Raw genomic sequence first — 25,822 nt, forward strand, 5'->3', positions numbered from 1 at the left:
TTAAAATGTCAGATAGTTTTTATTTCAATGGTAAAAATGATAGACTACATTTAAAAAGTAGAAAATATTTAAAAATAGTAAATTTGGATCTTTTTCTTATTCTATACGTTTTAAAAGACGATTTACAAGATGCCAGGGAGATGAAGCCTCAGGAAGGGAGGTGCTGTGGTGGAGATTTAATCCAGTAGACACAATCAGCGACAGAGGTCTTCAGCTGAGCGATACTACATCCTACCACACCGCCTGTCCTGATCCACTTTTTCCTTGCCCGCAGCTTTTAATAATTCCACTTTAATCCAAAAATCCTATTGGGCTTGTTTCCGAACATTAAACTGGCTCCCTTCCCGATTTGTTCCTGGATTTCTTCGACCGAGTCTTTGGAGTTAAAGATTCTGCAACTTGAGAGAAAAGATCAAAGTTAAAAAATTCAAAGTAAATTTATTATCAACTCACATATATGTTGCCACATCCTACACTGAGATTCATTTTCTTGCAGGCATTTACAGAAAAACACAATATAGAATATAATTTACAAAAATTCTATATATAAACAAAGACTGAGAAGCAAGGTGCAAAAGAAGGTAATAAAAGTGCGGAAATAGAAGTGTAATTCTGAGGACAGGGAAGCGAATCTGTATATCCTGGAGTTGGGTCAGCATAGTAGTGATTACAGGGGGTAACTTCAGGCAGTGGACTGGAGGGCAGCTCTGCCTAACCTTCTCCTGTAACAGGTAAAAATGCTGTGCGTCTGATATAGGCAATGTCTTGGATATTGAACTGATTTCATTCCTCCGATTTAAATAACGAAGCATCTGCCACCTTGGTTCCGCTGCCCACTTGCTATGGGTCCACACCGAGGGTTTGACAGATTCGAGGTAATTCTAAATAGTGGCAGCACTGTCATTACCCACTATGCACTCAGAGGCCTCTTTGTTAGGTACAGGAGTGGAGCCTGGTGTGGTCTTCTGCTGCTGTGGCCCATCCACTTTAATGCTCGACGTGTGCGTTCAGAGACCCGCTTGACCCAGTCTGGCCATTCTCCTCTGGGCCTCTCTGATTAGCAATGTGTTTGCATCCACAGAAGTGCCATTCACTAGATGTTTTATTTTTTCTTGCACCATTCTCTGTAAACGCTAGAGCCTGTTGTGTGGCAAAATCCCAGGAGATCCACAGTTTCCAAGATACCCTGTCCGGCACCAACAATCATTCCACGGGCAACGTCGCAGTTTTTCCCCATTCTGAACGGCAACTGAACCTCTTGACCACGTCTTCATGCTTTTGTGCCCTGAGTTGCTGCCACACGATTGGATGATTAGATATTTGCATTAACGAGCAGGTGTACAGATGTAACTAATAAAGTGGCTACTGAGTGTCTACCTTCCATGATTTTCCTTTAATGCAACAAGAGGATCAATCAGTTACTGTACAGTTCTTCTACACACCAATGATACAAAGGGAACAGATGGATTAATTTATGAAGTCTGATGATTTGGTGATTGAAAAATGATCCACAATTCCACCTGAAGAGCAGGAACACTCCTAGTACCAACAGGACATGGAGTAACACAGGATGAGAAGAGTTTCTATTGCCAAGGCACTGAAAGCTATTGTGAGTAAATGGGATTGGGGTAGACAGGTGGTCAAGGTGGGCTGAAGGGCCTGTTTCTGTAAAAACATAGCAGAGGCCTTCCAATCCCAGAGAGAGGCAAAGCTAGAGAGTGAACTGGAACCAAGGCTAAGTGGTTTAAAACGGAAGGTCAGTATTGTTTAGCAATCCACAGAAGCCCGAGCAACTCTGGGAATTTATAAGATAGCTGTCTGCTTTAGGGAGCATCACAGTTACCTAGCAAAGTACTCAATGTCTCTGGCTAGGGTTCTGACATGGAATGCGTTAGCTGCTGAACACAGAATGAGTCAGGTACCTGCTGGAGCCTCTGGAAGTGACGGTGACTTTCCTGCACTCTTCTTCCTGGCGCGTACAGATCTTCTCCTGGTTTCCTCACACGCCTCTGTCCCTTCCGCCTGCTTCCCAGCTGCCCTACTTCTCCGGGGCTTCTTCTTGGAAAGATCTTTTGAAACCTCTGCAGTTATCTGCTGCTCTGATTGCCCCTTCCTCTTTCTGTCAGTGTGACCCTATTCACAAAGGAAAATCATACAAGGAAGAGCTGAAGCCATTGAAGGTTAGTTCACTAGTGAAAGTATCTACAAATACTCCGGCATATTCGTAGTGAGGACAACTCAAAATGCCCTCTTAGACAATGAATGACACAGCTGCTGTTTAGACCATAAGACATAGGAGCAACATTAGGGCATTCAGTCCATTGAGTCTCCTCTGCCATTCCATCATGGCTGATTTATTATCCCTCTCAACCCCATTCTCCTGCCTCCCCATAATCTTTGATGCCCTGACTAATCAAGATCCTTTCAACCTCTATTTTAAATATATCTACTGACTTGGCCTCCACAGCTGTCTGTGGCACAGAATTCCACAGATTCACTACCCTCTGGCTAAAGACGTTCCTCCTCATCTCAGTTCTAAATCGATGTACCTCTATTCTGAGGGTCTGGCCTTTGGTCCTAGACTTCCCCACTGTAGGAAACATCCACTCTATCCAGGCCTTTCAATATTCAAAGGTTCAAAGCTGCATTTATTATCAAAGTATACAGGTCCAAAATTCTTCAATTCTCCAGGTAGCCATGAAACCAAGAAAGAGAAGGAAGGCAGTGCAATCATCAACCCACACATCCCTTCTCCCCACACAAAAACAGAACAGGCACATCAACACCAAATCCCTCCTCCTGCACAAAAAAAAGACGAAAGAGATCAGGCCTATTGACCCCCAAATCTCTCTTCCCCCACACACAAAAAAAGCGAAAACAGAACAAGCACGTCAACCCAAATTCCCCTCCCCACACAAAAAAATGAACAAAACGGATCAGGCACAGTGACCCCTAAATCCCCCTCCCCGCACAAAAGAAAAATGAGATCAGGTGCAAAAACACAGAATATAAAAACTGTAAGACTTTAAAAAAAATGTCTACAGTCCAAGTAGAGAAAACCTGGGTAACACTCTCCGGGCACAGTGGCTCTCCCCTCTCCGGTACAGAGCTGGTGTGCACACTCTGTACTCGCTTCGATGCTTCAGTCGGCGAGCAATGCAAGCTATAATGAATGAAAGGGAGTCAAACATCGGCTTGCGTGCCATCCTGCAGCCATTTCGCCACGAGGTTTGATCACGCTGCCTCTGCCTCCCAGAACCATCTCGGAGCCTGCAGAGCACTGAGGCACCCAAACACAGAAACATAGAAAATAGGTGCAGGAGTAGGCCATTCGGCCCTTCGCGCCTGCACCGCCATTCAGTATGATCATGGCTGATCATCCAACTAAGAACCCTGTACCTGCTTTCTCTCCATACCCCCTGATCCCTTTAGCCACAAGGGCCATATCTAACTTCCTCTTAAATATAGCCAATGAACCAGCCTCAACAGTTTCCTGTGGCAGAGAATTCCACAGATTCACCACTCTGTGTGTGAAGAAGTTTTTCCTCATCTCGGTCCTAAAAGGCTTCCCCTTTATCCTTAAACTATGATCCCTCGATCTGGACTTCCCCAACATCGGAACCAATCTTCCTGCATCTAGCCTGTCCAATCCCTTTAGAATTTTATACGTTTCAATAAGATCCCCCCTCAATCTTCTAAATTCCAGTGAGTATAAGCCTAGTCGATCCAGTCTTTCTTCATATGAAAGTCCTGCCATCCCAGGAATCAATCTGGTGAACCTTCTCTGTACTCCCTCTATGGCAAGAATGTCTTTCCTCAGATTAGGGGACCAAAACTGCACACAATATTCTAGGTGCGGTCTCACCAAGGCCTTGTACAACTGCAGTAGAACCTCCCTGCTCCTGTACTCAAATCCTTTTGCTATGAATGCCAACATACCATTTGCCTTTTTCACCGCCTGCTGTACCTGCATGCCCACCTTCAATGACTGGTGTACAATGACACCCAGGTCTCGTTGCACCTCCCCTTTTCCTAATCGGCCACCATTCAGATAATAATCTGTTTTCCTGTTCTTGCAACCAAAGTGGATAACCTCACATTTATCCACATTAAATTGCATCTGCCATGAATTTGCCCACTCACCTAACCTATCCAAGTCACCCTGCATCCTCTTAGCATCCTCCTCACAGCTAAAACCGCCACCCAGCTTCGTATCATCCGCAAACTTGGAGATGCTGCATTTAATTCCCTCGTCTAAATCATTAATATATATTGTAAACAACTGGGGTCCTAGCACTGAGCCTTGCAGTACCCCACTAGTCGCTGTCTGCCATTCTGAAAAGGTCCCATTTACTCCCACACTTTGCTTCCTGTCTGCCAACCAATTCTCTATCCACATCAATACCAATACCATCTCCAAATGATCTCCAAACAGAAAAAACACAGGCTCCATCAGTTCCAGAATCACATTCAAGTTGAGAAACAAATGTAAAAGACATAAAAGAAGTTACGATGGTTTCATGATCTATCCAGAAAATGTCAACCAAAGGAGTATGTATGCAGGCACCATCTTGACTGGAAGTTCATTTGGTCTCAATTCTTTTAAACTCCAGGCCCAGAGCCATCAAACACTCAGATATTAACCCTTTCATTATCAGAACCATTCTCCTGAACATCCTCTTGACAGTCTCCACTGCCAGCACATTCTTTCTTAGAAAAGGAGCCCAAAACTGCTCACAATACTACAAGTGTGGTCTGACCAATGCTTTATAAAGCCTCATCATTACATCCTTGCTTTATATTATAGTCCTGTTGAAATGAATGCTAACACTGCATCTGCCTTCCTCACCACCTACTCAACCTTCAACTTGACCTTCAGGGAATCCCGTACAAGGATTCCCAAGTCCCCTTGCACCTCTGGTTTTTGAACATTCTCCCCATTTGGAAAAAAAGTCTACTCCTTTAATCCTTCTGTCGAAGTGCATGACTGTACAATTTCCTCCACTATATTCCATCTGTACACTTCTTTGCTAATTCTCCCAATCTAAGTTCTTCTGCAGCCGCCCTGCTTCTTCAGTATCATTCTTCACTATTTTCCTATCGTTTACACTCTTGGCCACAAAGCCATCAATTGTGTCATCTAAACCATTGACATATAACGTGAAAAGTGACTGACCCCTGTGAAGCACCACTAGTCACTGGCAGCCAACAAGAAAAGTCCTCTTTATTCCCATTCTTTGCCTCCATGATAGTATCTTTCCTGTAATACCATGGGCTCTTACCTTGTTAAGCAGCTTCATGCACGCACTTTGTCAAAGGCCTTTTGAAAATCCAAGTATGTAACAAGAAACACACTGGGCTCCATCAGGAATGCAAAAATAGAGTGGCTTCTGGTTAACTTGGACACATTGTAAATTAACAAAATCAGCGCAGACATCCAGTGCAGATAATGAACTGCCTTCAAACCAAGCTTTCAACAATTGCATCCTCAAAATCTTCCTTTTCATTGCAACATTCGAGATGATTATCAATACCCAGCCATTTCTGGCATTTCCCAGCCTGAATGCTTGAAACCACAGTGAACAAAACAGTTCTGAATTGTCTTACTGCTTTCTCCTTGCCAACTATCTGCGGCAAAAATCACTACATTGCCATTTGAAGATGTCCCCAAAGGTGGATCTCTGTAACCACGATACTGTATTCTGCATTGTTACTCATTTTACCAGGTGGCGGAGTGAGAAACGTCTCTACCAAAGGAAGTGAATGGTGCTCCTTCCCTCCATTAGCCTGCAGATCACCCTTGGACAAGGTATAGCATCTGTTGAGCTTCCCCCACCCGACACTATCAGGGTCACGTGAAGCAATGGGAGCAGGTTGTATGAGCTGCTGGTGCATATCACAAGTTCTGCTTATGCGACCACTGATACCAGCTAAACAATCTCTGAAGAGTATTGATAATGGCTGGGGCCACCCGTCTTGCAAAGACACTGTCCAGAAGAAGGCAATAGCAAACCACTTATGTAGAAAAATTTTGCAAGAACAATCATGGTTATAGACTATGATCGCCCACATCATATGATATGGCACATCATGAATGAGCGATTCTTTTTACGATCTTGACTTGCTTATATATGACATGATCCAGCTGAATGGCACTAAGCAAAAGGTTTTCATGGTACCTCCAGTACATGTGCCAATAATGAACTACTAGCAACAAGAGATCTTACTGAAACGTTTTGTATTCTTAAGGGCTTTGGTAACAGTGACCAACAGGATTATTATTCCTCTTAGGAGAGAGCTATACAGCATGGAAAGAGGTTTTTAAGTCACAGCCACCCATTTACACCAACCCTACACTCACGCTACTTTATTCTCCCCCCCACCAGATTCTACCACTCACCCATACACTAGGGACCAATTAACCTACCAATTGCATACCTTTGGGTGTGAGGGGAAGTTGGAGCACTCTGTTTAGAATTCTTAGCTCCCATCTAATGCTGTCCTCATGAAAGTAGTGGCGGATTTCCATATTTCTGGATAAGCAGAGGCCATTTATCCCACTGAGTCCTTACCGGTGCATAGAGCAATGGCAATCCCCATATAATTTTCCTCGTAACCTCTTCTTCCCATATTCTAGACTGTTCTAACACCTACTGTTGCTGGGAGCAACTTAAAGCAGTCTGTTAGTTTAGCAGTCTTTGGGACTGGAAGGAAACTGGAGCACCCTGAGGAAGCCCCTACAGTCACACCGAGCATGCAAACTCCACACAGACAGCACCGGATTGACTCTTCCCACTCAAGCTGTGAGGCTGTAGCACTTTTAGTTGTATCACTGTCCCACCATCTGTGGGGGAATCCAGAATTTGATGGGGGTGGGGTAGATTCAGAATAATGGACAGATTTCAATAGGGAAGTCATAGATAATTGGGAACAGGCAAGAAATAGAGCTGACACCAATCACATTGGCCAGAAACTAAAATACTACAGATGGTGGAAATCTGACTGAAAAACAATCTGCTGGAAACATTCAGCATGTCAGGCGGCATCTGCGGAGAAAGGTTACAGGCCAATGACTTGTTTCCATCATGCAACAAAATAGGTTTTTTCACTCACCTTAGGTGTTTCTGATTGGTTCACATTCTCATCCACTGTCCCTTTTTTCCGAGACTTGGCTTTGCGAACTTTGGAGCCTTTCAGCGGGAGAAAAATTGGTTTGTGGAATAGATTAGAACTGCAGAGCCCAAAATATCGTCCAGTTATCGTTCAGAAGTCAGCTCAGAACACCTGATGTGTAAACTTCTTAATTCAAATGGTAATGGTGTAAAACACAAGGGGAAATAATTAAAATCATGCTCACCTTTTGGAGCCAGCGGTCCTGGGTTACCCTGGAATAGAACCAAACACACAACTAAGAAGAGCAAGGACGAGGAGTGTATTCATCTTGAGGGAGTGGTAGCGGAGGTTCAAATGGTGATGACTGACTCCATGGATTTAATTATAAAGAGGGAGAGTGATCAGTACCGAATCTTTGGCCTACTGAGTCCACACTAACCATCATACCATTTGTATTAATCCTTCGCCTGTCCTAGCAGGCAAAGTCAGTTCCGGCGGACAGGGCGGATGAGATCTACTGTGAGATCCAATGGATAGGAAGGTGGTACTGAAACGCTCCGGGGAAAGCAAAGGGCATGACAAGGCATAGACGATGTCATGGTCATCAACTGCAACCAAGGAAGACCCCAGTCTCGTTTGTACCACTGCACCCAGACTTCTGAGGTTGAGAAAGCGGAACTGCCCCAGTGCAATGGCTTTTCCACTTTAAAAACTCTCCCACACAGATTTCCTGTCATCGTCAGATACAATGGACAACCGCCATATACCATATAGCACTGTGTATTTCCTTATAACATTAACGGCAGCCATTTTGACCCACATTGGGCTCACAGAGCAATTCCATTCTCCCATTAATTTTCCCCAGAATCCTCATTAATTCTCCCTGCCTTCCCACCAAAAGCTAAAGCAATTTATCTAAACCAATTAATCTACCAATCTGTAAATCGTGAACACATGAGATTCTGCAACACACACAAAATTCTGGAAGAACTCAGGCAGCATCTATGGAAAAGAGTAAACAGTTGATGTTTTGGGATGAGACCCTTCATCACTTCCGGAAAGGAAGGGGGCAGAAGCCAGAATAAGAAGATGGAGTAGGGGGAAGGAGGTACTAGATGGCAAGTGATAGGTGAAACTGGGGGATGAAGTAAGGAGCTGGGAGGTGATAGGTGGAAAAGGTAAAGGTTGAGGAAGAAGGGATCTGATAGGAGAGGACAGTATGGAAGGAGGTGGAGAAACAAGGGAGATGATGGACAGTTCATGAGGGCAGGGGAGGAGAAGGGGTGAGAAGGTAACCAGAATACAGAATGGAAACTGAGAGGAGGGGAGAGTGGAAAACTGAGGGGAGTTAAACTCTCTCTCCATTAAATTCCAGGGAAAACTCAAATTTTAAGTTCATAGGGTTGGTTTTGGGGTCAGAGAGGGGAATCAGAGGTCAGGTGAGGGCTTAGGGACAGGTACGTGGGGCAGTTAGAGGTCAGACCTCCACATTGCATTCTCGGTCAAAGTTCAATGGCATGGATGGGTGACAAAGGCCATCCAATGTCCGAGCTTCAGCTCTGCACTTGAATGCCAGGCGAGCAGGAGGCACGATGGGCAGACAGACTGACCACCCAGAGTTCAGGTCCTGTCACCGGCTAGTCCGGGGCTGGGAGGGGCGATACAGAAGAATGGAGCTTGATGGCCTATCAGTAGTCCAGAAGTGGAGGCCCACTGGCCAAAGCCTGGAAACTGGAGGCTGGAGGCCTGTTGTGTGTGTGGGTGGGAGGCAGGAAAAGGGTTTGTCTTGCTGGTGCTGTTTTGTTGTATTCTGTTTTCTGGCAAGCATCGAGGGCACGCCATATCGGCACTGGAATTTTTGACACCACTTGTGGGCTGCCCCCAGCACATCCTTAGATTGTGTCGGTTGTTAATGCAAGTGATGTGTTTCACTGTATGTTTTGATGTACATGTGATAAATAAATCTGAATCGGAATTTGACGTCTGAGTTAAACTCCTTTAAACATCAGCAGATCTTGTGTCCCTCCCTTAGGTTAACACAAGCGGCTTGCTCGGAGACTGGAATGGGAATATTACTGTCTCAAGAACAGAGAGAGAGTGAAAAGCTTTGTCTTGCATACTGCTCATAATGATCAGATCATTACACAGTGTACCGAGGTAGAACAAGGTAAAACAATAACAACGCAGAATAAAGTGAAACAGAGGAAGTGCAGAGCAGGGAAACAACAAGGTGCCTGATCATAACGAGGCAATTATTGGATCAAGAATAAAATGGCCTAAAGTAGGATTTGTGTAAATGGGTGCTCGATGGACAGTGTAGACTCAGTGAAAGGCAGGGTCTCCATGTTGTATCTACGACTCTTAACAGTCCAAATTATTATACTATGGAGCAATTTAGCAGTCTTCTAACAGCAGTGTAGAATAGTAGAGAGCAGCTCCAGTTACCTGAAACCAAATGGTTCTACTGTTGCCGTCACGTAACGTCTGCATTCCCACCACTTCGTAGCAGCGGAGCCAGGCACTGAAAGTGGAGGATTCGCTCGTGCGGCTGGAGTTGTAGCCCTCCCCACCTGTAGTTGGGGAAGAGGGATAATTACACTGATCCACTGGCACAGAGGGAGCACTGTTCTATCGTTCTTCTTCCTTACACAAAGAGTACTGGGAATACCCAGCCCTGTTGTCAGGAACGCTGGTGAAAGGTCACCATCAAAAAGTGTTAATGGTTCCCCTCTCTCTTTTTCTCTCCACATGTGTAGATCTGAGATGCTTTCAGTACTTCCAGATTTAACTTCAGGATTTCTAGTGCCACAGTACTTGTGCCTCACTTCATAAGACTGACTATATAAGTCGACCCTTTGTGCAGATAGAGTCATACAACTTTGGCCAGCTGTGTGTATGCTATATGACAATCCCTACGAATCACACTTGCCTGCATTAATTGCACATTTTTGCTTACTCAATTTCTGTGAACGAGGGCTGGAACCATCCACTGGAGACTACACCTTACAAAGACCATTTTTATATGTTGCAATGCTAAAAGAAAGGTTGCAACTAATCAGCAAATACACCTTCATGTGCCCTCTGTGTCATCTCACACACTAAACGGTTCCAGTGCTCTCATGATGAACCAGAGGTCAAAAACTCATATCCCTTGGCCAAAGTATCGGTAGAATAGGTCGTGTAATCCTGAGTCTTAGCTGCCATTCAATAATGGCCAATCTGATCACTAACCTCAACTCCACTTCACATCCGATATGCATAACTCTGCCTGATCAACAGAAAAAGACTCTTTCGTGTCAAGGTGAAAACAGATCTCTGCAAAGTGATCTAAATTCATTACAAACATAAAATACAAAATAATTGATTGCCTAAGTATTCATCCCTTTCAAGTCAGTATTTATTAGATGCACCTTTGGCAGCAACTACAGCCTTGAGCATGTGTGGATAGGTCTCTAACAGCTTTGCACATCCAGACACTGCAATTTTTCCCATTCTTCTTTACTAAACTGCTCAAACTCTGTCACATGATTGTATGGGGAACAGCCCTTTTAAAATCCAGCCACAATTCTCAATTGGATTGAGGTCCGGACTCTGACTTGGCCACTCCAGGACACTAACTTTGTTGTTTTTAAGCCATTCCCGAGCAACTTTGGCTTTATGCTTGGAGGTTACTGACTTGCTGAAAAGCAAACCTTCTCCCAAGTCGCAGTTCTCTTGTAGACTGCATCAAGTTTTCCCTGTATTTTGCAGCATTCATTTTACCCTCTGTATTTTGGATTTAGTCTGATGGCCAAAAAGCTAAATTTTGGTTTCATTTGACCATAGAACCTTCTTTCAGCTGACTTAAGGGTATTCCACATGCCTTCTGACAAACACCAGCTGAGATTTCATGTGGGTTTTTTTCAACTGTGGCTTTCTCTTCGCCACTCTCCCATAAAGCTGTGACTGGTGAAGCACCCAGGCAACAGTTGTTGTATGCACTCTCTCCCATCTCAGCCACTGAAGTTTGTAACTCCTCCAGAGTTGTCATAGGTCTCTTAATGTCCTCACTAGTCCCCCTTCCTCCAGAGTTGTCATAGGTCTCTTAATGTCCTCACTAGTCCCCCCTCCTCCAGAGTTGTCATAGGTCTCTTAATGTCCTCACTAGTCCCCCTCTTGCACGGTCACTCTGTTTTTGAGGACGGCCTGCTCTAGACAGATTTACAGCTGTGCCATATTGTTTCCATTTCTTGATGATTGACTTAACTGTACTCCAAGGGACATTCCACTTGGAATTTTTCTTGTATCCATCTCCTGACCTGGCTTTTCAAAAACCTTTTCATGGAGTTGCTCCATGGTGTCATTTTTGCCAGGATACTGACTCATCAGCAGTTGGACCTTCCAAATACAGGTGTATTTTTACTACAATCAATTGAAACACCTTGACTGCACACGGTGATCTCCATTTAGCTAACTATATGACTTCCAAAACCAACTGACTGCACCAGTGATGATTTGGTGTTTCATGTCAAAGGGGGTGAATACTTATGCAATCAATTATTTTGTGTTTTATATTTAAAATTAAATCCACTGTGACTCAAAGTTGTAAAACAATAAAACATAAATACTTCTGATGGGGCTGAAATCTTTTAATAGGCACTGTAAATCTTATGTGACTTGGTATTTGAAAATGCTGGGATAGAGAATCCCAGTGATTCATCACAAGATGGAATTGGATTCCATTGAGACCGTGTTAAGCTTGAAAAAGTGCAGGGGAGATTTAGGAGAATGTTGATGGTACTTGAGGGACTGAGAAAGGTTCAGCAGGTTGGGAATTCTGATTTTTAAATTGCAGTGCAGGAAAATGGGTGATCTTATAGCAGTGCATAAAATGTGCAGTCTTTTGTTCAGAGTTTAGGCTTAAGAGGAGAAGGGAGTGATTTAAAAGGCACTCAGATAGGTGCTTCCAGCACCCTTGCTAAGCTCAATGACTTATCAACTTTGCCTCCAACTTCCACCCTGCCCTCACAAACTTACCCAGTCCATTTCCGACACCTCCCTCCCCTTTCTCGATCTGTTTGTACCTCTGGAGACAGCTGATCTACTGATGTCTATTATAAACCCACGGACTCTCACAGCTACCTAGACTGTACCTCTTTCCACCCTTTTACTTGTAAAAGCACAATCCTCTTCTCTCAATTCCTCTGTCTCCACCACATCTGCTCTCGGGAACAGGCTTTTCATTCTAGAATGAAGGATATGTCCTTTTTCAAAGAAAGAGAATTCCCTTCCTCCACTATCAACGCTGCCCTCAACTGCATCTGTTCCATTTCGTGCATCTCGGTCTTTACCCCATCTTCCTCCCACCCTACCAAGGATAGGGCTCCTCTTGTCCTCACCTACACCCTACCAGCACATAATTCGCCGGGACCTCCGCTATCTCCAACGGGATCCCACCACCAAGCACATCTTTCCATCCCTCCCCCCACTTCCTGCTTTCCACAGGGATCGCTCCCTACCAGACTCCCTTATCCATTTGCCCCTCCCCACTGATCTCCCTCCTGGCACTTACCCTTGCAAGCGGAACAAGTGCCACACCTGCCCCTACACTTCCTGCCTCACTGCCATTCAGAGCCCCAAACTGTCCTTCCAGGTGAGGTGACACTTCACCTGTGAGTCTGTTGGGGTCAGGTACTGTATCCAGTGCATGCGTTGTGGCCTCCTGTATATCTATGAGACCCAACGTAGAATGGGAGACTGCTTCACCGAGCACCTATGCTCTGTCTACCAGAAAGAGCGGGATCTCCCATTGACCACCCATTTTAATTCCACTTCCCATTCCAGTATGTCACTCCACGGCCTCCTCTACTGTCACGATGAGGCCACACTCAGGTTGGAGGAACAACACCTTATATTCCATCTGGGTAATCTCCAACCTGACGGCATGAACATCGATTTCTCAAATTTATGCAAATGGCCCCCCCACTTCACCATTCTCCACGCCCTTTCCCTCTTTCACCTTATCTCCTTGCTTGCCCATCACCTCCCTCTTTCTTTCCCCCCTTTCTTTCTTCCATGGCCTTCTGTCCTCTCCTATCAGACTCCCCCATCTCCTGCCCTGTATCTCTCTCACCAATCAACTTCCCAGCTCTTTACTTTACCCTTCCCCCTCCTATCCACCTTGGGTATCTGTCTCCCCTCCCCGCACCTTTTAAATCTACTCCTCATCTTTTTTTTTCCTGTCCTGGTGAGGGGTTTCAGCCCGATACATGAACTGTACTTTTTTCCATCGATGCTCCCTGGCCCGCTGAGTTCCTCCAGCATGTTGCGCGTGTTGCTTGGATTTCCAGCATCTGCTGATTCTCTCATGCTTGTGATAGGAACATGGATAGGCAAGGTTTATGGGCCAAATGTGCCCAGGTAGCAATCATGGTCGGCATGGATCAGTTGGGCCAAATACCCTGATTGGTGCTGTACGGCTATGTCTGTAAAATGCAGTGATATGTGTGCTTACTCCAATTAAGGAAGCCGTGAAATTAATTTAAAACTCCAGCTGGTCCCCCAGTGTTCCACAACAAAGATGAACTAAACATCCAGAAGATGACAGAGACAAAACCTGAACCAGACTGAGATTATCACACACAGAGAGAGGGGATAGACAGGCCCTTTTCATTTAATACTCTCAACAGTGATGGAGACTGAGGCAGCAAAACTCTGATAATTCGACATGCTCAGGACTTGTGGTGCTGAATGAGCGAATTTTACTGTCTGCTGGACCATAATCCTACCCCAGCATTCCTTTTATATTCAGAGTTTACTAGGACATTATTCAGTATTTATAATAAAATAGCCGGAGAAAGCAGCAAGTTTAAAAAGTGCACAAGAAACTGCTTAACCCTACTGAGGGCTGCATGGTAACGTAGATGTTTAGCATAACACTATTAAAGCACCAGCAACCTGGGTTCAATTCTCACTACTGTCTAAAGAGTTTACACATTCAGCTCATGACCGTGTAGATTCCCTCGGGAGCTTCGCTTCCCTTCCATATTTCCTAGACTTATGGATTAGTAGCTTAATTGGTTTAACGGGTGTAATTGGGCGGCGCAGGATTGTTGGGGAAAGGTCTGTTACTGTGCTGTGTCTTTGTATCTATAAACAAACTAAACTTGGTCATTGTACAGACCATAAGACATAGGAGCAGAATTAGGCCATCTGGCCCATCGAGTCTGCTCCACCATTCAATCATGGCCGATCGTTTTTTTATCTCCTCCTCAACCCCAATGCCCGGCCTTGTCCCTGTAACCTTTTATGCCATGTCCAATCAAGAACCTATCAATCTCTGCCAAAAATACACCCAACGACCTGGCCTCCACAGCTGCATCTGGCAACAAATTCACTACCCTTTGGTGAAAGAAATTTCTCTGCATCTCTGTTTTGAAAGCGCGTCCCTCTATCTTGAGGCTGTGCCCTCTTGTCCTAGACTCTCCCACCATGGGAAACGTCCTTTCCACATCTACCCTGTCTAGGTCTTTCAACATTCGAAAGGTTTCAATGAGATCCTCCCTGAATTCCAGTGAGTACAGACCCAGAGCCATCAAATGTACCTCACGATTACCCTTTCAATCCTGGAATCATCCTTGTGAATGTCCTCTGGACCCTCTCCAATGCCAGCACATCTTTTCTCGGATGAGGGGCCCAAAACTATTCACAATCCTCAAGGTGAGGCCTCACCAGTGCGTTATAAAGCCTCAGCATCACATCCTTGCTCTTGTATTCTAGACCGCTTGAAATGAATGCTAACATGGCATTTGTCATCCTCACCACCGACTCAACCTGCAAGGTAACCTTCAGGGTGTTCTGAACAAGGACTCCCAAGACCCTTTGCATCTCAGATTTTTGGATTTTCTCCCCATTTAGAAAATAGTCTGCACATTTATTTCTACTACCAAAGTGCATGTCCATGCATTTTCCAACACTGTATTTCATTTGCCACTTTCTTGCCCATTCTCCTGATCTAAGTTCTTCTGCATCCTACCTGTTTCCTCAACACCACCTGCCCCTCCACCAATCTTCATATCATCTGCAAACTTGGCAACAAAGCCATCTATTCCATCATCTAAATCATTTATATACAGCATAAAAAGAAGTGGTCCCACTCACTGCCTCCTACCAATCAGCCAATGTTCTAACCATGCTAGTAACTTTCCTGTAATACCATGGGCTCTTAACGTGGTAAAAAGCCTCAAGTGTGGCACCTTGTCAAAGGTCTTCTGAAAGTCCATATATACAACATCCACTGCATCCCCTTTATCTATCCTACTTGTAATCTCCTCAAAGAATACCAACAGGTTTGTACTATCTTGTCCTGTGTCACCAAGTACTCCATCACCTCGTCCTTAACAATTGACTCTAACATCTTCCCAACCTTTGAGGTCAGGCTAACTGGTCTATTATTTTCTTTCTGCTGCCTTCCTCCTTTCTTAAAGAGTGGAGTAACATTTGCAATTTTCCAGTCCTCTGGCACCATGCCAGAGTCCAATGATTTTTGAAAGATTATTTCTAATGCCACCACAATCTCTAACGCTACCTCTTTCAGAACCCTAGGGTGCAGTTCATCTGGTCCAGGTGATTTATGTAACTTTGGGTCTTTCAGCTTTTTGAGCACCTTCTCTCTTGTAATAGTAACTGCACCCACTTCTCTTCCTTCACACACTACAACATTAGGCATACTGTTAGTGTCTTCCACAGTGAAGACTGATGCAAAATACTCATTTAGTTCATTAGCCATCTCCTTGTCCCCTGTTATTATTTCTCCTGCCTCATTTTCTAACGGTCCTATATCCACTCTCATTTCTCTTTTATTTTTAATATACTTGAAAAAACTTTTACTATCCACTTTGATATTATTTGCTTACTTGCTTTCATATTTCATCTTTCCCTTCTAATGATTTTTTAGTTGCTCTCTGTAGGTTTTTAAACACTTCCCACTCTATCTTCCCATTAATTTTTGCTTTATTGTATGTCCTTTCTTTTGCTTTTACAATAGCTTTGATTTCCCTTGTCAGTCACAGTTATACTATTTTACCATTTGAGTATTTCTTCATTTTTGGAATACATCTATCCTGCACCTTCCTCATTTTTCCCAGAAACACATGCCATTGCTGCTTTGCTGATATCCCTGCCAGCATCTCCTTCCAATTTACTTTGGCCAACTCCTCTCTCATACTGTAATTTCCCTTACTCCACTGAAATACTGCTACATCAGACTTTACTTTCTCCCTATCAAATTTCAAATTGAACACAATCGTATTGTGATCACTGGTTCCTAAGGGTTCTTTTACCTCTCCCTAATCACCTCTTGTTCATTACATAACACCCAATACAGTAAAGGTGATTTCCTAGTAGGCTCAACAACAAACTGCTCTAAAAAGCCATCTCTTAGGCATTCAACAAACTCACTCTCTTGAGATCCACTACCAACCTGATTTTCCCAATCGACCTGCATGTTAAAATCTCCCATGACCACCATGACATTGCCCCTTTGACTCGCCTTTTCTATTCCCTGTTGTAACCTGTGGTCCATCCCAGCCACTGTTGGGAGGCCTCTATATAACTGTGATCAACGTCCTTTTACCCTTGCAGTTTTTTAAGTCAACCCACAAGGGATCTTCTGATCCTTAGTCACATCTTTCTAAAGAGAGTGTGGGAAAAAGGGTACCAGCAAGTTTAAAGGAAGCACAGCCAACATCACCAGAAACTGGACTACAGACAAAGGTGCTGCAGGAACTTAGTGTGTTAGGCCTCTATGAAGAGAAATGACAATAAATAACTCAGGTCCAGACCCTTCAGAAGGAGAGATAGCTGGTACAAACTGGTGGAGGAAAGGGGTGGAGCTAAAACAGGTGATGGGTGGATCTAGGTGAGGAAGGGAAAGAGAGTGGGAAGGATGTCAGGAGTTTGCAAGTGACAAAGGGCTGAAGATTTAGAATCTGATAGGAGAGGGCAGTGGAGTATGGAATAAAGGGAGGGAGGTAGGGAGGGGAACCAGTAGGAGAAGTGTGTGGGTAATAGGCAGATAGAGAAGGGGAAAGAGGGAAAGAGACAGGATGATGGGTCCCTGTTGAATCAAGGGATACAAAAGAGGTGAAAAGGAAAAAAGTAGAGGTGAACGGTTACTAGAAATTTGAGAATTTGATGTTGATGCTGCCTGGTTAGAAGCTGCTCAGACAGACATGAGGCGTCCCTCCAATTTTCTCAACAGAAGCTGGACTATAAATTGGATTTCCAAAGAGACGACGGGTGGATTATCAACATTTTGCTGCCTGAAGATAGAACCACTTACCCAAATTAATGACCTCCAACGGTAGCAAGTGGCACAGCTCAAGTATATCAGGATTCTCCAACTTCATCTTTATTTTCTTACTCAGAGTCAACTCAGCTGTCTTGAGAATAGAGACAGACAGTCAGTGCTGTAGCTCAATGTAGCTACACTGGAAGAAAGCTCCTGATCTTCAGTAACCCTTGTAGACCTCTTGGCCATTTGTGTTCCATTCCCATCCAACTGCTCTCCCCCAATCTCAACTCACTTTGCCCCAACCTTTACACATTATACAACTGTCCGAACCTTCCTCCTCAATCACTGTTCTTCCACAGAGCCTCATTCATGAAACACTGAATGGGTTCAGCCTTCCTGAACATTCTGCCAGGTTCGCTCTGGAGTTAGCACCCTGGAAATGTTGAGTACAAGACCCCTCCTGACTCTGAAGCATGTGGTCAAACTCACCTGGCATTCCCACATTCCAGATTATTTAACTAAACTTAGTTTCACCTACTGCCATGGTACAGATTGGAGTGAAGCTGTTTTTTTTTTAACTGGACCAGGAATCCAGATTACTAGTGAGGTAGCATAACTTCAATGCAGGAACTGAAATCAATGAGCAGAAAAGGGAAGATTATTGCTCTCACAGACCTTGAGTGTGAGGCTGTTGTTAACCATCTAATCCAGCTCACTCTTGTATGCCTCCTCATCGACATCTGATATACAGTACTGTGCCAAAATCTTAGGCACATATATGGTATATAACCAGGTTATTTGCCAAAGTGGAGCAGAGTGTGAGTTTGTAAATATGGCCGAACCAAAGGATGATGGAAATGGCAAGAGTAGTGCATTGTGAGAGGAGTGTGGGACAGGTGGCAGAGGAGGTGGGTGGGGTGCGGTGCGGGTGCAGACAGGCCCAGCTCTGAGACACCAGGCAAGGTCATTTGATTCCAAACAATTGGTTTACTGATCATTACAGAAAGTTTCTCTGGTGCCTCCCACTTCCTCCCCTCTCCCTTCCCCCTTTCCCAGCCATGATTCCCCTGTCCCTGCCCCCTCCCCACTCTAGAGACCCATATCAGAATCAGGTTTATCATCACTCACATATGTCATGAAATTTGTGTTTTTATCAAGGCAACAGTACAGTGCAATACATATATAACTACAGTTCTGTGCAAAGGGCTTAGGCACCATAACTATCTACAGTTGAAGTCACAAGTTTACATACACTTAAGTTGAAGTCATTAAAACTCACTGTTTAACCACTCCACAGATTTCATATTAGCAAACTATAGGTTTGGCAAGATGCTGAGGGCATCTACTTTGTGCATGACACGAGTAATTTTTCCCACAATTGTTTACAGATTATTTCACTTTTAATTGACTATATCACAATTCCAGTGGGTCAGAAGTTTACAAACAAAATCAAAAGAGATCAGCCAAGACCTCAGAAAAAAAAATCGTGGACCTCCACGAGTCTGGTTCATCCTTGGGAGCAATGTCCAAACGCCTGAATGTACCACATTCATCTGTATAGACAATAGTATGCAAGTATAAATACCATGAGGCCACGCAGCCATCATACCGCTCAGGAAGGAAACGCACTCTGTCTCTTAGAGATGAACGTACTTTGGCGCGAAAAGTGCAAATCAATCCCAGAACAACTGCAAAGGGCCTTGTGAAGATGCTGGAGGAAACAGGCAGACAAGTATCTATGTCCACAGTAAAACGAGTCCTATATCGACATAACCTGAAAGGCTGCTCAGCAAGGAAGAAGCCACTGCTCCAAAACAGCCATACAAAAGCCAGACTACAGTTTGCAAGTGCACATGGGGACGAAGATCTTACTTTTTAGAGAAATGTCCTCTGGTCTGATGAAACAAAAGTTGAACTGTTTGGTCATGACCATCGTTATGTTTGGAGGAAAAAGGGTGAGGCTTGCAAGCCGAAGAACACCATCCTAACCGTGAAGCATGGGGGTGGCAGCATCATGTTGTGGGGGTGCTTTGCTGCAGGAGGGACTGGTGCACTTCACAAAATAGATGGCATGATGAGGAAGGAAAATATGTGGATATATTTAAGCAACATCTCAAGACATCAGCCAGGAGGTTAAAGCTCGGTCGCAAATGGGTCTTCCAAAAGGACAATGACCCCAAGCATACCTCCAAAGTTGTGGCAAAATTGCTTAAGGACAACAAAGTCAAGGTATTGGAGTGGCCTTCACAAAGCCCTGACCTCAATCCGATAGAAAATTTGTGGGCAGAACTGAAAAAGTGTGTGTGAGCAAGGATGCCTACAAACCTGACTCAGTTACACCAGTTCTGTCTGGAGGAATGGAACAAAATTCCAGCAACTTATTGCGAGAAGCTTGTGGAAGGCTACCCAAAATGTTTGACCCAAGTTGAACAACTTAAAGGCAATGCTACCAAATACTAACGAAGTGTATGTAAACTTCTAACCCACTGGAAATGTGATGAAAGAAATAAAAGCTGAAATAAATCATTCTCTCTACTATTATTCTGACATTTCACATTCTTAAAATAAAGTTGTGATCCTAACTGACTTAAGACAGGGATTGTTTTCTAGGATTAAATATCAGGAATTGTGAAAAACTGAGTTTAAATGTGTTTGGCTAAGGTGTATGTAAACTTTTGACTTCAACTGTATATGTGCTAAAACTTTTGTACTGTACTATTAAAAGCAGTTGTGTCATTGGCAAATTTACAGATAGTGTTTGAGCTGAGCTTAGCCACATAGTCAAAAGTATTTCCAATGAAATACAGATCATAGAAAAACTCTAGTTGTGTGTAGGTATAGCAACTAAGGTGTGGATGTTTTTGTGTGTGTGACAAAGAAACTGTTTTACCTGTTTCTTTGTCACAAACAAAAATAAATATATGGAATTTAAAATGATCCAATAATCCAATGGTACTTTGCAAACGACTTTTGCAATATTCCAGATTCAGAGATGTATATCACAGCATTCCCTAGGAGTTTTCACATTCCTCTCTGCTCCAGAGAAAATGTTCAGATAATGGAAACTCTTTCCTACCTTGTCTCTGTAAAGCCCTGGGATTAACCTTACCGTCTCCTTATGGAGTAAAGCTTCCAGCACCGTCCTTGCTTTCTCAAACGGAGGAACTTTCAACCTAAAGATAAAGACAGGTTTGTATGGGGAATGAGCTGTCAGAGGAAGTGGTTGAAGCAGGTACACTTAAAAGGACAAGCAGAGGAGAGGTTTAGAGGAATATGGGCTAAATGGGATTAGCTTAGATGGGAATCTTGCTTAGTGAAGACCAGTTAGGAAGATTTCTGAATCAGAATCAGGTTTAGTACCACTGTCATGAAATTTGTTTTATGGCAACAGTACAATGCAATACTTAAAAATACTATAACTAACAATAATATAAACAAAGAGAGCAAACTAGTCAGGTAGTGCTCATGGACTATTCCGAATTCTGATGGTAGATTCAGTGCTCAATAACTCTGTGACACAGGTCTGTAGATAGTGGAAAGAATTTTGGGTGTCAAGAGGTGTGTCAACCACCACAGGGTACCCGGTCCCTGACCTGTGTTTGCAACCATGGACCAGGGAAATAGGCCTCACCACTGATCTTGTGCTTCCTACTCAATCAGAAGCTACATTGCTGGTCCGGTTGAGTTTCGAATCAACAGCGATTTGAGGATATCAATGGTGAAGGACTAGGGGATGGTAATGATAGTTGATGTCAGGGGAAGGTAATTAGACTCTCTTTTGTTCAAGATGGTCACTGCCTCGTACTTCCGTGACACAAAACTTTACTGGCCAATTTCAGCCCATCTGTGAGTATTGTCTGGGTCTTTCTGAATCACAGGCATGGACTGTTTCATTTGCTGAGGAGTTACAAATGGAATTAAAGAGCGAACATCCCCACCTTTGGCCTTATAACAGAAGGAAGGTCATTGATAAAACAGCTGAAGCGGGTTGGGCCTAGGACATTCTCCTGAGGAATTCCCACAATGATGTCCTGGGACAGAGTGATTTACCTCCAGCAAGCACAACCGTCCTTTGCATGAGCTCAGGTTCACACCACTGGTGAACTTTCCCCGAGATGCCCGTGGCTTCAGTTTTACAATGGTTACTCAGAAGCTACTCCAAGCCTCAACTCTGGAAATTCTTTTGTTGGACCAAGGCTGTAGAGATCAATGATTCTCAACCATTTTCTGCACTTTCGTTTACCTCTGTGACCCTCACTCTCTGTTAGTTTCTAAAGCTTTTTTTTGTCAACTACTCTAATTATTCTAATATACAGTCAATATTTATGTTTTAACAGATTATAGGTATTATTATATGTTAAATATAATATTACAGGTATCCTGCTGGGTCACGCCAGTCTGTTCACTGATTTGGGGGGTGGATGCGGAGCAGGGGTCAGCGGGATGCCCTGCAGGGCGTGAAACAGGAGTAGAGATAGCAATTGATGTGCTGTGGTGCTGTACCCCAACACACACACACACACACACACACACACACACACACACACACACACACACACACACACACACACACACACACACACACACACACACACACACACACACACACACACACACACACACACACACACACACACACACACACACACACACACACACACACACAATAGTGGTGTATTTCCGTCCCGCAATGGTGGGAACTAAGTAGTATTTTCCCCCGTGGCTGTGGGGAGGGATACAAGGCTGGATTATCTCGTCTCAACTCCTGATGAAATAAGGGAAGAACCGAAACACCTCACTCACCTGAAGAGTATCTCTGCCCGTAGGTAATTCCCAATTCCATTGAAGTACTTCTGGTTTAATAGCGTCTCACAGATCGGCTTGTCAAAAGCTTTGTCAGAAAGATTCGACAGCACATTCTGCCTGTGTAGGTTAGAAATGAGGCAGTTGGTTCGATTGCATGCAAAGGCACCCCCACTGCCGAGTCAAACCGCTGGTGTGGCCCAGGTGCAGGCACACCCCACCCTGAGGCATCAGGTAAGGTCATTTGATTCTGAAAAATTGGTTTATTAATCATTACAGAATGTCCCTCTGGTGCCTCCCACTCCCTCCCCTCTCTCTCCCCCTTTTCTCAAGCATAATACCCCTCTCCTCCCCCCCACCTTCAGTTCACAATAGAGACCCATATCAGAATCAGGTTTATCATCATTCACATGTCATGGAATTTGTTTTTTTCCTGCAACAGCAGTGGTACAGTGTATTACATAATATTACTACAGTACGGTGCAAAAGACACAACCTGAAAATATGCACCCAGGCTCATGGACAGAGGGCGAGAGGGTCGGGGATTGTTATTATTGCTGGTTTTTTTCTCTGCAGGGACAGTGTCAGGATTACTACTGTCGCTGTTTTTTTTCTGCGGCAGAGAGGGGTCGGGGATTGTTATTGTCGCCGTTCTCTTTCTGGGGGGGAGAGGGTGGGGGATTCTGGGGTCTGCAAGTTTTGTTTCTTTTACATTTTCATGGGTATATGATGGCTATCTGGAGAAGACAAATATCAGAGTTGTATTGTATGTGTATACCTCGACAATAAAATGAACCTAGTTATAAGACTATTAAATGGACCTCTTGTACAATGAGATGGATTCCTGACCTCAAAATCTACCCCAATGTGGCTCTTACACGTTATTGCCTGTACTTTCTCTAACAGTAACACAACATTCTGCTTTTCACTTAATATTAATAATAAATAATAATTATCTCAATGCACTTATTCAGTTAAGTGAGCTGCATAGATGCCTTGCAAAACATGTTTTCAATCTATCGCAGCACACGAGACAATAATAAACCAATTACTATTTGGACACGTACTTGGATAGGAAAGGAATGGAGTGATATGGGGCTCATGCGGGCAAATGGCGTTAGGATAGATCGCCGTTGCGGTCGGCATGAATGACGTTGGCCACACAGGCCTGCTTTTGTTCTGCAGATTCTACTGTAATATACCTGAACTTTTCATATTCAAACATCACACAGGGCCCCCTGTCCGGCTGCCAGGTCCCGTTGACCTCCCAACTCCCAAACCTTCTTGGGTCCACGAAGCACAGCACCCGTCTGGGCTTGTCTCTGGTGAAGAACCTGAGGTGGGCATGTTTTGGGACCTCCTCCTCCGCAGCCAGTTCAAACGAGCCCGACATCCCAAAGCGGAAGACGATATCCACCGGACCAGGAGACTCTTTCCCAGGCTCCGTTGCCGGGCACTTTACATCTTCCTTACAGTCCTCATCTTTGATTGGTGCCAGGGTCAACTTGACCTCCTTCCCCCGTGACACTGCCGAGATGATGTAGGCATCGCACTGGAACGGCACCTCACAGTTTTTACTCACAGCAGATTTTTCCACGCTCCCTGAAAACACGAGGCCACCGCAGACCCTGTTAACAAACTTGCTTGCCAAGTGAAGCTCGGGTCCTTCAGGCATCTTATAGGACAACCTGGGTTGGGAATAAAACAAAGGACACTGAGAGCGATCATCCGAGTTGATGGTAGAAAGTATTTCCTCAGACCCAAGGAGACCACTGAAACAATCAGGTTTCTCCACAGTTCAACCTAGCCCAGGCCAACTCCTTCTCTGACCAGAGTCCCAAAGCCCCTAGTCTCCCAAAGGGTCAATACTGGTCAGGACACTGGGAATAAGCACCCTCCTATTCTTCTTCTTCAGATAATGTCATGGGACCTATTACACCCACCCAAGTGTGAAGGTGAGGCCTTAGATAATTCACCCCTGAATCACAGGAGGTCACTGCCAACAATGCCACACTCTACCGCGATCAGGAACAGTCAACTATAAGGTTCTCGAACCCACCAACACAACTACCCCAAATCAGCAATGGAACACTAAAGACTCCCTCTTATACCACTATGTTCGTGTCCTCATTTTTTACCGTGGTCTTTTTTCGCTGTGTTCTCTCTGCCTATGCGCCTGCGATGCAGCTCAAGCAACCTTTTCATCGCATCTCTCCTTGTGCTCATGACCGTAAATTAGAGTGGCCTCTAAGTCCTGTATAGGAGTGTCATCGCGCATAATGTGCAAAGTGGGGATCGCTCTCATAACCTCCTGATCAGATCTGGCAGCCTTGCCCACTCAACCCCAGCTGATACCTGAAATCAAAGCCAAACCATACTAAAACATGGTGTAAACATACCATTTCCTGTGCCTTATTCTGTCCTGATTCCAAGCACCTAATCACACAGAGGCCACATTACACATTCAACAATGTCGGCAGAAATTAGTTGCACTAAATAAGGTTTAAATCTCAACCGACTTTAAAATGAGTTGTTACAATCTGCAAAAATGCACTCAATGAAACGCTCGTTGGGATTTGTTGCCGACATGTGCAATAGGTTATACAAACAGCTCGGTGCGCAATAAAACATGCAAAGTTTGCATCTTAGATCTGACTGCCGGCAACCAACACGCGCGCAAGTAAGCTACCAGTGCAATCAAGACAAACTTTGCAAAACCTCAATGCAGTGTTTAACTTGAAGGAACCCCGGTTTATTTCCAGCGTCTCTTCCTCTCTGTGCAAAGTCGACGCGACTTCCTGGCGATGCATTCTGGGACCTGTAGTCTTCCCCCCCCCCCAACTTACGTCGGTCTTGAAGCAGCAGCCTTCCCTATCGCTTCTGATGCATTCGAGAGTCAGGAAAGTGCCTTTGAAATTATTCCAAGCCATTTGCATACCACAAGTACAAAACAGCCACCTATTTTAAAATGTTGTGGAGGAATAAATATCGGTTTACTCGCTGAAGATGATGATCTCCCTGGGTTTTGCAAGCCAGTTCCATAGGATTTGACTCCCTGAGAAAGCCTGAAAGGTACATCGAAGAGTGCAGATGCCAGAAGTGCGTCTACAGAACAGCAGCTGAGTCGAGTTTCAGGTGATCTGTGCCCATCTGTCCCTCCGAATCTACCCAATTCTCCCGGCCGCCATCACATTGCTTCTTCTCCCCTCGCCCCCCCCCCCCCCATACCCTCAGTCTCCACCATCTCTCCTTCTCCCCCTCCTACATCTCCGTCTCCCTCCCCCTCTCCCCTCCCCCTCTCCCTCCCCTATCCTCCCCTTTCCCTCCCTTCTCTTCTCCTCCACTCCTCTCTCCCCTCTACTCCCCACTCCATCCACAATGAGGCATACCAGAGCAAGATAGATCAGCTGGTTTATTTGTGTTGCTACAACAACCTGGCATTCAGGCCAGTAAGACCAAGGAATTGATTGTGAACTTCAGCGAGGGGAAGTTGAGGGAACACACAGCAGTCCCCATCAAGCAATCAGCAGTGGAAAGGGTGAACGGTTTCAAATTCCTGGGTGTCTGTAGATCTACCTAGGGTGCAACATGTTGACACAATTACAAAGAAGGCTCAATAGTGGCTGTGTTTCA

At 44.5% G+C, this 25,822-nt stretch overlaps 2 protein-coding genes across 9 annotated transcripts in view; one reads left to right on the forward strand and one right to left on the reverse strand.

The window, feature by feature from the left end:
* Positions 1-24,985, reverse strand: neil1 (nei-like DNA glycosylase 1). 5 transcript variants are annotated; one of them, XM_073025006.1, is made up of 10 exons: positions 24,908-24,985; positions 23,392-23,877; positions 22,190-22,309; positions 20,496-20,559; positions 17,435-17,534; positions 9,559-9,683; positions 7,358-7,385; positions 7,114-7,190; positions 1,923-2,133; positions 1-398 (listed from the first exon to the last, which is right to left on the reverse strand). In XM_073025006.1, exons 2-10 carry the CDS (start codon positions 23,862-23,864, stop codon positions 328-330), a joined length of 1,269 nt encoding a protein of 422 aa, XP_072881107.1. In that variant the 5' UTR covers positions 23,865-23,877; positions 24,908-24,985; the 3' UTR covers positions 1-327. The 5 variants fall into 5 exon arrangements, with proteins under 5 accessions (XP_072881107.1, XP_072881108.1, XP_072881109.1 ...); XM_073025007.1 differs by having other exon boundaries at positions 24,936-24,974; XM_073025008.1 differs by having other exon boundaries at positions 24,898-24,951.
* The window catches only part of LOC140714162 (zinc finger CCCH domain-containing protein 10-like), a 134,448-nt gene that overhangs the window by 66,121 nt on the left and 42,505 nt on the right, over positions 1-25,822 (forward strand). The window lies entirely within an intron of this gene.

This window comes from Hemitrygon akajei, chromosome 21, assembly GCF_048418815.1.
Source record: "Hemitrygon akajei chromosome 21, sHemAka1.3, whole genome shotgun sequence".
Taxonomy (NCBI): domain Eukaryota; kingdom Metazoa; phylum Chordata; class Chondrichthyes; order Myliobatiformes; family Dasyatidae; genus Hemitrygon; species Hemitrygon akajei.

Bases quoted from the DNA above. Each gene is read 5' to 3' on its own strand.
- neil1 (XM_073025006.1), bottom strand. From the start codon at position 23,864: ATGCCTGAAGGACCCGAGCTTCACTTGGCAAGCAAGTTTGTTAACAGG. The intron at 7,191-7,357 runs GTGAGCATGATT...TCCCGCTGAAAG, and splicing joins AGGACCGCTGGCTCCAAAAG to GCTCCAAAGTTCGCAAAGCC. The intron at 399-1,922 runs GTACCTGACTCA...TTTTCTCTCAAG, and splicing joins ACTTCCAGAGGCTCCAGCAG to TTGCAGAATCTTTAACTCCA.